General features: G+C 37.8%; 1 protein-coding gene across 8 annotated transcripts in view; it reads right to left on the bottom strand.

The window, feature by feature from the left end:
* Positions 1-1,096: 1,096 nt before the first annotated feature.
* CD109 (CD109 molecule) overlaps positions 1,097-12,748 on the bottom strand; it is a 151,858-nt gene continuing 140,206 nt past the window's right edge. For 5 of the 8 annotated variants that reach the window (XM_045057740.1, XM_045057742.1, XM_023254142.2 and 2 more), the window contains 3 exons: positions 12,389-12,536; positions 10,629-10,731; positions 3,681-8,478 (listed from right to left, as the gene is read on the bottom strand). In XM_045057740.1, the coding sequence (XP_044913675.1) occupies positions 8,303-8,478; positions 10,629-10,731; positions 12,389-12,536 (427 nt within the window). In that variant the 3' untranslated portion in view covers positions 3,681-8,302. Of the gene's footprint in view, positions 1,361-3,474; positions 3,571-3,680; positions 8,479-10,628; positions 10,732-12,388; positions 12,537-12,748 lie in introns of those variants that run through there. The other 3 variants (XR_002742321.2, XR_002742322.2, XM_023254139.2) reach the window with 3 other exon arrangements.

The following is a 12,748-nucleotide window of genomic DNA, read 5'->3' as shown; positions in this document are numbered from 1 at the left end:
GCTAGTGTCCCAGAATTGCTGGGTGGTGTGGAGAAACCCTTGACACGCATGTTAGAATTGGTGACCAGAACACTTGTATCTAAACAAATTCACTGAGATTCTGGAGGAAATCAGGCAATGAATGGCCCTGAAAAATAAGTAATACTGTCTTTATTCCCCCCAAAAGTTAATTTTTTGGTATCTACTATATTGAGTATCTACTGTATAATGCTGAACTGTATAAATGTATAAATGCTGTATAAACTGTATAAATGCTGAAAATTAAAAAACTAAGTAAGGCATAATCCCTACCCTTCAAGGAACCTGCTTCTCATTACTTCTGATATGTGGAACAGAGAAAAGACTAAGGCAAGGAGGTGATATTAGAAATGAGCACAGGACTTTCCAAAGGTACTGGGAAAAATGCCACAAAATTTTAGTTTTAAATTTCCCAAGAACAAAGAGACTCTTAAAAACTGAGAACAAACTGAGGGTTGATGGGGGGGTGGGAGGGAGGGGAGGGTGGCTGATGGGTATTGAGGAGGGCACCTTTTGGGATGAGCACTGGGTGTTGTATGGAAACCAATTTGACAATAAATTTCATATATTGAAAAAATAAATAAATAAATAAATTTCCCAAGAACAGAGGAAAAATCCTTTCCAGTATGTTTCCTTAAAATAAAAGCAAAAAATTAAAACCTTCAAACCATGAGCTTCTACTTGTCTAATTTACCAAATTATCTTAGATGCCTAAATAACTCTTCCTGTTCTTTAATATCTGTTGACCAATTCCTAACAAAACAAAATGTGTAAGTTGCAGAGAAAAAAAAAACTACTAAAACTGGAAAATGAAAGTCTTTATGAAAAAAAAATGTACATTGTCACTAGTTTGGAATGCCAAGAACTTTAGTGCATAATTCTATTATTATTTTGTTGTTGTTGTTGTTGTTGTTTATAAATCTACTGTTCAGACCCTACAGAGCACACCGAGTGCATCAGATAGCATTTATCATAAATATGGTGATGGAGATAGATGAGAGAGTTATCATATATACATAGAGAGTCTATGGTAGGCGTAAACTAAGGTTTACAGTGCAGTAGGTGAATCAAGGCCAACAACAATAAAAGGAATTAGTTTATGGTGCAGGACAATATAAATGTTAAATGGTGCAATGCAGACCCTAAATCAGGAATGGCAAATTTCCAGGTCACGCGCCACCACCTGGCCCTGCTTCCTCCATGTAGACGTTCACAGCTGATTCTAGGTCTTGTTCCCATGGGGTTCAGACGTGGCCTCAAAATCCCTGGTAGAATCCCTCCAGGCAGTCATTTCCAAACAATTGCAGCTGGTATTCATAAGGAAATCTATTGGCCATCACTGCTAAAAGGGTTTGTAAAGAAAATAGTAAGTTAGCCTAGAATGAATGAATGGCAATCCCAGTCCTCCCACCTGTGAGTGAAAGCATGGAGGGAGAAATGCCAAGAGCAGAGTATAAATAAAGGGGGCTTAACATCAGCACTGAGCCCACAGGACAGGGAGCAGGAGCTGGGAAAGCCATCAACATGGTAGAATCCAAACTCAAGGTAAAGTGGCGGGTTAATTCATCCCACAATATTGATTTAGTGCCTGCTACTCACCAGGCAGAAGTCCCAGTTTTGTTCTTAAGAAGTTGTGGAGGGGAAAAGAAAAGCTGTAGAACGTGTGTAAGGCACTTAACCTCCCTAGGTCTCCATAAAATTGGGCAGCCATATTAGTCTAAGACTGCTGTAACAAAGTATCACAAACTGGGTGGCTGAAAACAAGACAAATTTATTGTCTCACAGTTCTGGACACTGGAAGTCTGAAATCAAGGCGTTGGCAGAGCCATGCCCACCTGAAATCCTTCTTTGCCCCTTTCTAGATTTTAATGGTTTGCTGGCAATCTTGGGCATTCCTTGGCTTGCAGCTGCATAAGTCCAATCTCTGCCTTTGTTGTTGTCACATGGCATTCTCCCAGTGCGTCTCTGTCTTCACTTGACCAGTCATACTGGCATAGGAACTCTCTCTAATCTAGTGTGACCTCATCTTAATTAAATCTGCTACAATACTATTTCTAAATAAGGTCACATTTGGAGGTACTGAGGGTTAGGACTTCAAAAATTCAATCTATAACAACAGTGAAAGTAGAAAACCTCTTAACTTACCATTTTAAACACTCAATGCAAAATAATAATAATAATAATAATAATAGTAGTAGCAGTAGTTACTGTACATTTTAAAAAGTGTCAGCCTCTGCCAAACCCCTGTCGGGACCATGTGGTCACCACCTTCTGGAATAAGGATGTTCTCTTTAATTCCTCCTGATAGTGTACCAAAATCTACCCACTTGTAACAATTCTGCAGTGTGAGCTTGCAGATGACAGCCTTTCAGATATTTAAAGAAAGTGCTGAGACCACATTGTTTCTTTCGCCAGCTGAGCATCCCCACACCCTGTGATCTTTCATCATGACACCATTAGGGCCACTTTAGGACTCCGAGTGGTCTTACTTTCTTAAACTGTGACATTAGTACTGGGCACAACACCCTGAAACAGGCAGGCTACCCTAGAACTAATACCTCCCTTGTTGAACAACTGGAGGCATTGGCTCTCTTGTCACTGACTCACACTTTGCCTGACCACCAACTCTTGTTCGTGTATTCTGCCACTTAAAGTCTCCCTCATCCTGAATTCATGCAGTTGTCTGACCTTTTAGATCACTGGGATAACATGGACGAGAATAAAAGCCAACTACCAATCAGAGTGGAGAATCGTCCAAAGGGTTTTCATCACCCCTCCGCTCAAGGGACATGACCCAGTGGCAGAACAGGCAGAGAGGAGAAAGCTTTGGCCCACCACTCACATGAGACCAAGGGAAAATTGAGGGCAGAAGAGAAGACTTAGTATTTGCAGCACTCTAAGAGGAAAAGTGAAGAAGGTGGGAGCTTCAGGATGGAGAACAGAGATAGAAGCAGGAGGGGGGAGAGGGAAAGGGCCTAGACAAAGCTGTGGGACTCCACCCACTGCTCTCTGCTGGCATGGGAAATGCCCTTGTGGGGACATTGCAAAAGTCTAGGGGTGACACCTCATGTGCCTGTGCAGCATGACTAGTTCAAGGGGCACAATACCCCATCTCTGAATCTCCTTAATCTGGATTTATTATTAGTGGCCTCAAATAAATTGTTACTTGAAACTTCTTCAAGGTCCATTTGTAGATCACCTTAGCAGAAACGATGACCCAAGCAGAAGCAGAAAGGAAAAGAGAATCCAACAACCCCCAAGCCAACCACCACCTCTGGTCCATTGTGAGAATCAGAGACAATATCAGAATCAAAGGTACCCACCAGAGACAAGTAAGCTGCACAACAATCCATGACCCCATTTTCCTGTGTACACAAACTGCATTCTATATCTATATAACTTCCACAAGCTGAGTGAGTTCTCATTTCATGGTTTTTATTGGCGTATATCTCTTACCTCTCCACAGACCCTACTCCAGCCCGACAGCAAAGCATCAGGAGGGAGGTGAAGCAGGTTGGCGGCTGTTCCCATCACCTCACTCACGTCAAACTCCTGTAACACAATAAACCCACTCTCCGACATCCCATTTCTCATAGTTAAGTAGGTTTAAGTAAAGGAGATATGCTATAGACATGATTTAAAATAAACAAAAAGAACACTGATAACAAACAGATGGGAATTTTTATTGATAAACCATGATTTCCTACTGGATACATAAAAGAATACAATTAACAATAACACAACATTCTAACATGTAAAATTTAAACCTTCAGAATCACTTTGATCAACATATGATGCTTTAATTTCTGGGAAAATAATGTTTTCTTTCAAAAGTATTCTTCTCATATGCAAAAGAGCTTCTTAAAATAGGGGACTTATGAATAAAATTTTATAAAGCTTCCTGTGTAGAAAACAAATGGACTCTACCACATCAGCTGCACCCTCCTAAAAATCCAAAACAGAAAGCCTTGAAGGGTCAAAATAGAGCCACATTCTACCCAAGCTACCAAAGATGAACCTTAAAGATCCACAGGTGGAACATGGCACTACCCCCTACCATTAATTCAATACAATAGGCAGAAGAATTATAAATCGTAGCCTCATGACACCATGAGATAAAATTACTCTGAAAACATGAAGCAACATGTGTGTCAATATCATCCATCCCTACTACAGAGATACCCACATATTAATGTGTAAGTGTCCTTTGAAAGGAAAAGTTCAGAAATCATCTACAAAACATCTATCTTCCTGGATTACAATAACTGAAGTGAGAATGGCATTTTATGGAATGATGCAGTGTGGCACTGTCTTTTGAGGAAGCTTACGAAAACACAACTCACAGGCTAGAAACAGTTTTGAAACAAGCCTACTCTCACTAATACATACTTACTTAAAAATGTGTATTTACTGGGGCACCTGGCTGGCTCAGTTGATAGAGCATGCAAGTCTTGATCTCAAGGTCATGAGTGCAAATCCCACATTGGGAGTAAAGATTTCTTTTAAAAAAATAGTTTCTTTTAAAAAATGTATATTTACTGCTTGGTTTCTGGAAGAAAGTAGGATAAAAGTCCTCTATTTAAAGTAGTGATAAAAATAATTGCACCTCAAACTATCCCCTATGTAACTTAAGATAATTACTATTAACATAAATATCATTTGAATACATGCTATGAAATTTTTAAGCCTTTAAAAGTGCTATGCTTTACTGGAGTTTGAAAACAAAGAAAAATGAGGAATATTCTCTTCTAACAGAAGCCTCTACTGAGGGTAGAATAAATTCTAAAGCTGACCCAGGAGCAAGTCCACTTACTATAAGTGTCTCAGACTTCTAATGTGCAAGAAAATGATGCCTCCAAGAATATATAGTGGCATCTGGACCCATAGTAGCCACTTGGCAAACTCAAAATAAGTACTGTCTTTATGTTAAGAAAGGAGGTATTTACAATATATTTCTATAGAAATCAGTATTAAACTTCAATAAAGCAAAAGAGAAAAAAATAAGGCTATTACAAAAAATTCCAGATTATATGCTAGCAGGTTAATAAAATAGCTTGTTCTAAAAATGACCAAAAAAAAAAAATGGTAGCTCCAATTTTCTTTAAATGTCATAGGACAGCCAGAAATGTTGACTTAAATAATTGAATTATATCAAAGATAATTGGTATTATATTACCAGATTATTTATAACTATATTTTACATAAACAGAAATTAAGGCTAAATATAATTTTTAAAAAATAACTATACCCAGGTTCAAAAGAGTGGGAGCAGGGAGAATTATGCTATCTATAACTCTGAAAATCCCCACATGTAGGATATGATATTGCATATTTAAGTAACAAGTTGTTAGGTAATAGATGTATATCTGGATTTTATATAAGCACAACACTCCTCAGATTATACTATACCCAAAATACTAAACCAAATATACTATTGTCAAAGTATTTTGAAAAACATAAAGTATAATAGAACAATTAAAAAAAAAAAAAAGCATTTTGTTGACCAGGCATTTTTTTCTGAACTCATCGATATAGCAAACAAATTATTAGTTGCCTTAATTTCTTTTTAGAATTATAACTAAAGGTGACAGAATGGTAAGACCCAATATAAAAGTGTTGTTCTGCCTTTAAATTGTTTGGCTACTAGTTATTCAGTCTCTGGAACCACTGGTCAGTCAAAACTGAAAGTGACCTACGCTGCTGTCATAATAAGGTTCCCCCTCAGTGAAAGAGAAGGGGCAATTTTAAATTAGTTCTTATTAGGAAATGTAATTGATGGCATTCTACATGGAAGAATCTCACCATAAGCAAACTTAAAGGTAAAATGAGGTTTTTTAAATATTATTCTTCATAGCATATGAAGAAAATAGTCTATACATTTAATTATTACTACTACAGGTCCTCCTTTTCCCTTACGCCTGTGGCTTTTTAATCACTTTTAATCCAACCCCACTGCTTGTAACAAAGTCAGTTCTCTAAAAAAGATATGAAGGAGGATGGAGACAAGGCATTACCACAGCCCCCTGCCCCATGAAGCACAGCTGACTTTCTCCTCCTCCTCCTCATTCTCCTCCTTCACTTTTAATAAATTTGTAATAAAAGAGATGCATTACAAGAACAGTTACAAGATGACTTTTTAATCTGAAAATCTGAAGTGCTTCACAAAAAAAGTATTCAAGTTCTAGTTTTTAAATGAGGAAATGTGGCCTAAAAAAGATACAAACTGTCTTCCATTGGCCTTTCCATTCTAGTCTTTCCCAATATACTATACTAGAAGTTCAGTACAACTTATTTACTGAAGAATATAAGGTACTGGTGGTCAGTATAAGAGTCCTGGGCAAGGCAAGGGAGGTGGATATCCTTTGCCAACACCCTCCCCCAACCTCTTCAGAAGATACTGTCATCTTTAAAGACGTCCTAGGATATAAAGACAGAAAACACCATACAGGAAGGCCCAAACATAACAAATGTCTTTTTTAGATCAGACTGTTTCAAAGGTGTAACAGAACTACAAGCTTTTATCCATTTAAAAGGAAATACAAGAAGATTATTTATTTGATATTTAACTTCCACCCTCTCCATAGACCACTCTCTGAGGATCTATTTTCTACATATAAGTTTTAAGCTTCAAAACAGTGAATTTTGGTAACTCCTACCTTTGTATCCAAAATATCCAAAAGGAATATATGAACATCCACTCCCCTATAATTTCTTGAACACCGACTACAATTTCTTAAAATTCACTAAGATAAAAAAAAGTTTGAAAAATTAACTTTAAAAGATATATTTGCATACTTTATTTTCGATGGATTTATTTTTAGACAGTTGAAAATGTTGTAATGCAGACTTTTGAAGCCCATGGCAATTATTTTTCTCAGGTTCACTTGACAGAAATGCCATGGAATTAAGGAGCAAAAGTAAACCATTTCTTAGATTTAGAGGAGATCTTTATTTTTTATATATATCTAAAATATTTCAATATATTTAGAAGGAAAAATGAAAGGAAGAAGGAAGGAAAGGAAGAAAGAAGGAAGCGAGAAAGGAGAAAAAGAAAAAAAAGAAAGGAAAAAAAGGAGGGAGGTGGAAAGAAAGAAATTTTCTTTAAAATTTTCACCCAGATAAATGAATATTATCTTTCAGAATACAGGGTAATCAATTATCCAGGTGCTCAAAGTTCAAAAATCTTAAAGATTCACATAAACATTACATGTCACTAGACAGCTGGCCGGCCGTCTGACACTCAGACACCTGAATCTAGAAGAGGTTCTACAGGACCCTTGGCAACACCTGACCATACTTGAGGTCAACAGTCATGTTCACCTCTCTTGTCCTTTGTCAAGCCCGAGCTTCTTTCCCAGACCACAGGGAGGCCAGCCTGCTGCGTCTCATACAGGATCTTGTTGTACCCTGGCTAATTATGCCCCATTACTAACAGGGCTGTGTCTTCTAGTCTAGGATCTTCTAGTCTAGATCACCGAGGGCACATACTGCTATGCCCTCTGACTCTCATCCCTGAAACAGACCCAGTGTGGGAGGCTGAGGAAGTGAGAGGGAGGGCAGTGCACCCAGAACCCCTTGGAGCAGTTTCTGTACACTCCTCAAGCTCTGAACCAGACTGCAAAGCACAGGAAAACACATTCTCTCTCTCCTTCTCTCCAGAAGAAAAAAAGGAAGGGTAAAGGTTGGGGGATGAGATTACAACTGGAGTGAAAAAACATCACTTTTCTTAAAAAGAAAAATTCTGCCCCCCCCTACATTTTAAAAAGAAAGAAGTGATATCCAATCAAAAAGGATATACCGGGACCACTGGGGGTGGAGTGGGCAGAGGGTAGAGTGGATGCTGGACGGGAACAGAGAAAGCTCCTCTTTCTGGTTGTTTTCTCCCAGTTCCCAGACATCTGTCTTTAATGCAAAAGCCAACACTGGTGTACAATAATGCTTAAGAACCTAGCATTTCTTCTAGAAAATAAAAAGAATAATCTAAAATAACACATTTATTCTGGAGAAGACAACACCTCCATGAAAAACTCCTTAACTATTTTTAAGAGGGGGAAATAAAGACATACAACTGCAATAACTCTGATTTTTTGTTCTACACAGAAGTCAAATGAAGACGTCTGTGCAGCTATACATACTAGGACCTACTGTGCACCATCCCCCCCCAACCCCATAAAACGAAAAAATTATTTTTCAAAAATAGTCAGAAGCAATACTTGATCACGAAAACAAGACAATCATATGTGATTGGAAATGTCAATGTTACATGGAGTCCTTAAAGAACAAATCACAGCCACTGGTGCAAAGAAAACAGAAGCGTGAGACAGAGCACAAAAATTTCTGAAGGGCGACAAAGGGAGGCCGCAGCTCCGCTCTCACAAGGACCGCATCCGCGAATGTCCCCACAGAGGTCACAAGAAGACAGCTTCGCTTCGGAGTTGTAACTCCTCACCGCTCGTCTCCCTGTGCAGAGGCAGACATCAGTTTACACAGATCCCTTGTTTAGAAACATTTACTCTGCCAAAACTTAAGAGCACTTCGATACACTGTCCTGAGTTTTCCATTCTTCGCATAATTTTATTTTCTTTACAAGAAACAACTGAAATGCTAAGGAGGGGCCCAAACTGCTAACCAAATCCAAGAGAGAAACAATGCCTTCCGTGCACTGTGTCCACCACCAGCAGCTGGCCAGCACGGAGACAGAAAACAGACTGCAGCTGCACGTCATGATCCCAAGTACACTTGACTCTCTTACTGGAACAGCAAAGACTTTAAACTGAGAATTGTTTAACCTCCAGGAGAGTTTATTTTAGGGTGTCATTTTCTATGCATTCAAGCGAAGCTCTAATCATTAGGACTACTGAAAAGAGATTCACCGTGGGCTTCACTGAAAAACACAAACAGATGAAGAGAAGCCTGCCTAGGTAATACATTTCAATGTTTTAAAATGTTGACCTTAGGGATGCCTGGCTGGCTCAGTCAGTAGAGCATGTGACTCTTGATCTCAGAGTTGTGAGGTTAAGCCCCACATTGGGTGTAGAGATTACTTAAAAATAACATTTGAAAATAAATAAATAAAACATTGAGCATATAGTATCTAGAAACTATTCAACTTGGGTAAAGCTTATAGTACAAGCTAATATTAACAGAAAAAAACTAAAGTTCCTACAGCACTAAAGTAAACTTACTATACAACATAAATGATTTTTATTTTCATCATTTTTAAAACCATGTTCCATTTTTAAATTTATTCATGATTTTTTAATACTGTTACATTTTTAATGTTTTTAATATTGTATATTTTTAATTTTAGGTTCTTCAAAAATGGGATGGTAGGTTTCTATTATTTCTGACCTTTCCCATATTTTCACTTGAGAATGTCACCCTCTTAAATAAGTTGCCTTTCACAAAAAACTGTATGTAGACCGAATGTTTTTTGTTTCTTAAATGTTTGAAATATTCTCCATTCACTGAAGAAACATCCCTTGGAGAATTTTGCAACGACTTTAAATTACAAAGTTGGGTAACTAGGCACAACCATTGAATCTCAGCAGTGGATCCCACCTTCCCACCAGAAAAGAAGTACTGCCATCAGTGTCTTCCCAGAATGTCCCACAAGAACCTGGGCAAATGCTCTTCCCCAACTCTACCAGGGGGTGAAAGATGAGAAGAATCAGCTTGTCAACTTAGAAGGAAAAAGAACTGGTGTTCTTAACCGTAGTCTTCAATGATACTCCACTGAACACTACTAATGATGTGAACAAGTTCATTTGACGTTAGAGTGTAATTATCTACAAGTACTTAACACATGAAAATGTCCACAAATCTCATGCGTTCTAAGGATTCTGAGCCATCAGGAGGGCTCACTCAGAATAAGACTTATTACAATTACAGAGATCACACACTCACAAAACGTCACTCTGTGACTGGGTGTAGAGTAGCCCTAACTAACCCGGGTGATCTACAAACCAGATCTCTACTTTCACATCCTACATTTTCAACATTTTCTAAAGTAACGACTTACCAGTAAAACCAAAGAAGCTCAAGTTATTTTCCAAATAGACTATATTTTTCTTGATATGCTAAAAAAATCTGATATAATATTAGTATAAATGTTAGCAAAACAACAGACTTCCTCAATGAAGAAACAGCTAAACCCATCCCAGGATTTTATATTGCAAAGGAGGCTCATGTTCTCTCCTGAAGAAATCCCATTTTAAAACAGGAAACAGATGAAAGGGTTGCTTGGAACAGAAGCAAAACCTTGGAAACCACACATAACTGGGCTCTTGGTTATTTCAGTTTTTCTTTGTAAATTTTGTAATTGTGAGTTAAAACCTAGAACATGAGGAAACACCTAAAATTATGAGCAAAAACATCACTTTTTAATATTCATTGGCTAAACGGGATCATGTGACTTTTGTAAACTATCAGTTGTCTTCATTTAAATGGAAAACTCACCTCCTGCACTCCACCTCCCACACTCTCCCCAAAAACCACCCCTACACACACACACACACACAAAATAGGTGGCCACTTCAAATAAATGCATGAATACGTGAATGAATGCTTGCTTCCCTTCTAAAATATTAGGAAATCTAAAACACACTTACTTGGTTCATAGTAATCCACTATGGACACCAAAGCATCTTGTGTATTTGAAACTTTAAAGTTTCTCACAGCAGGAATATCAACACAAAACTGGGTTTCATTTACCTTGAAAATACAAAAGACTCTTAAGGGGTGACAGACTATGTGTTCGTGACAAAGCAAGACACTTTTTTTTTCTTATTTTAAGAAACAGAAACTAACATTTAGAGAGGATTTCTGGGTGCCAAGTACTATGGTAATAAGCACTTTACATAAATTACCTCATTTAACTCATGAAACAATTCTTACAAGATAGGTATTGTTCACATTTCCATTTCACCAAAAGGGATACTGAGAATCAGAGGGGTTAAGCAGTAAATCCAAGGATGCATGCTCCTGGGCCCTGGTGCCTCACCCAATCCCCGTCTAGGCAACACACCCCCTAGGTTACTGCTAATGGATCACAGCAGCCCCCTTCTCTGAAGAATTGCCCTCAGCTCAGGGGAGCAACCTCACCAGTAAGTGAGGTAACTGCAGGTGGGGGTTGTGCGCCCCACAACCAAAAACTGACATGTCGTACAAAAGGCCAACTCCTTGCCTCCTGGAGGGGCAGTTTATGCCAATTTGGCAACCAATATTATTAAAGGAGTCTGAAATTGATAAGTTCCTTCAAATATTCCATTACGTGCCAATAGAAAAGTCAGTTAATCAGTCAGAACATACCGGACACTCAAATTAAGATAACCATTAAACAAGTACATCACAGATATGAGACAAACACCAAAATCAATTACATTATTAAATGAAAACCTTAAACTTATTTTTCACGTCCCAAATCAAGCCATGCTTTTCAAATAGGATGTAAGATAAGAAAATCCCTGAACAGAAAAAGAAGCTAGAGACTTTGGATGAGTTTTAACAGGGTTTTAACCAGGGTTGTTTATGAAGTTGTTTATGAACAAATGAGAACTGGCTTTTTTAATGTGTATATATATTACCAAAGCAATGTATTACTGATTCATACTTGGCAAAACTGGAAGAAGAGATGCAGGTAGGTGTTCCCTCCTCAAAACATGATATCGTAAGAATACTTAAACTCAATTGCGTTTCAACCTGAGTTTCATGTAGATGTTACAAGAAAAGAATAAATTACATGCCAGCAGTTTTGAATACAAATACATTCTTGAATTCTTACATTTCTCTCACATATTTTATACACCTTATTCTTGGATCAGTAATTTTCATACAACAATGAGAAGAATATATGAAAATTATATAATAATTTGCGTTAAGATCAAACCTCTGAGAATATTCTTCTAGGATGTAAGCATGTATATATTCGATGCAGGAATGTCAATCCCTTTGGGATTTATTAAAAGCTTCATGAAAGCATTTTAAAACTCATAATTAAAGCTTTCATCATCAGCACTGAAACTGATAATTTTAGCAATTCCCTGAGGCAGAGGGGTTCTCAAATTGGGATCAGGACTGAATTTTTGAAATTACAATGTGACAATTTCTACAAAGTTTACATGTGGCATGAAATAATGATTTAGCTAGAAAGACTTTTCATCAGGCTCGTCAGTAACAGTATTCACTTTAAATCGATTTTATAGTGATGCCTGTTGAGTGGAGACAAATATGTGGTTGCCATGTCAGAGTCATTCGGGGACACAGAAAGCTCAAATAATGACAAAGGAACCACGCACAGAGCAAGGCAGACTTTCAAACACAATACATGGCAGCCTTGTCGCCTATACAAAACTTGCATTTTACTACTTACAGAATCTAAATATAGGTTGAGTTTTCCATGATCGTGTTCCACTTTCTTCACCGTCTCACTCAGAGGAATTGCATCTGAAGGCACGGTAAAACCACTGAGCAGGTTCACTTCCATAAGGGCCATGCCACTTCTAGCTGGGCCCAAAAACCTAAAACAAAGAGAAAGGATGGAAGGAAGAAAACCCTTTAGGAAAAACCTAAAGCCGTTGGCAAACTATCTTTAGATAAAAATTAAAACTGCCAAGCACTATTCCAAATATTTACTGTTTAGTTGAAGTAAAAATCACTAGAGAAAGTTGTAAAACCTGTAATCCTTTCCTTACAGGTATGAAATTCTATAATCTTCAATGATATGAGGAAT

This window comes from Felis catus, chromosome B2, assembly GCF_018350175.1.
Source record: "Felis catus isolate Fca126 chromosome B2, F.catus_Fca126_mat1.0, whole genome shotgun sequence".
Lineage (NCBI taxonomy): Eukaryota > Metazoa > Chordata > Mammalia > Carnivora > Felidae > Felis > Felis catus.
This window is presented reverse-complemented; position numbering and strand designations above follow the sequence as displayed.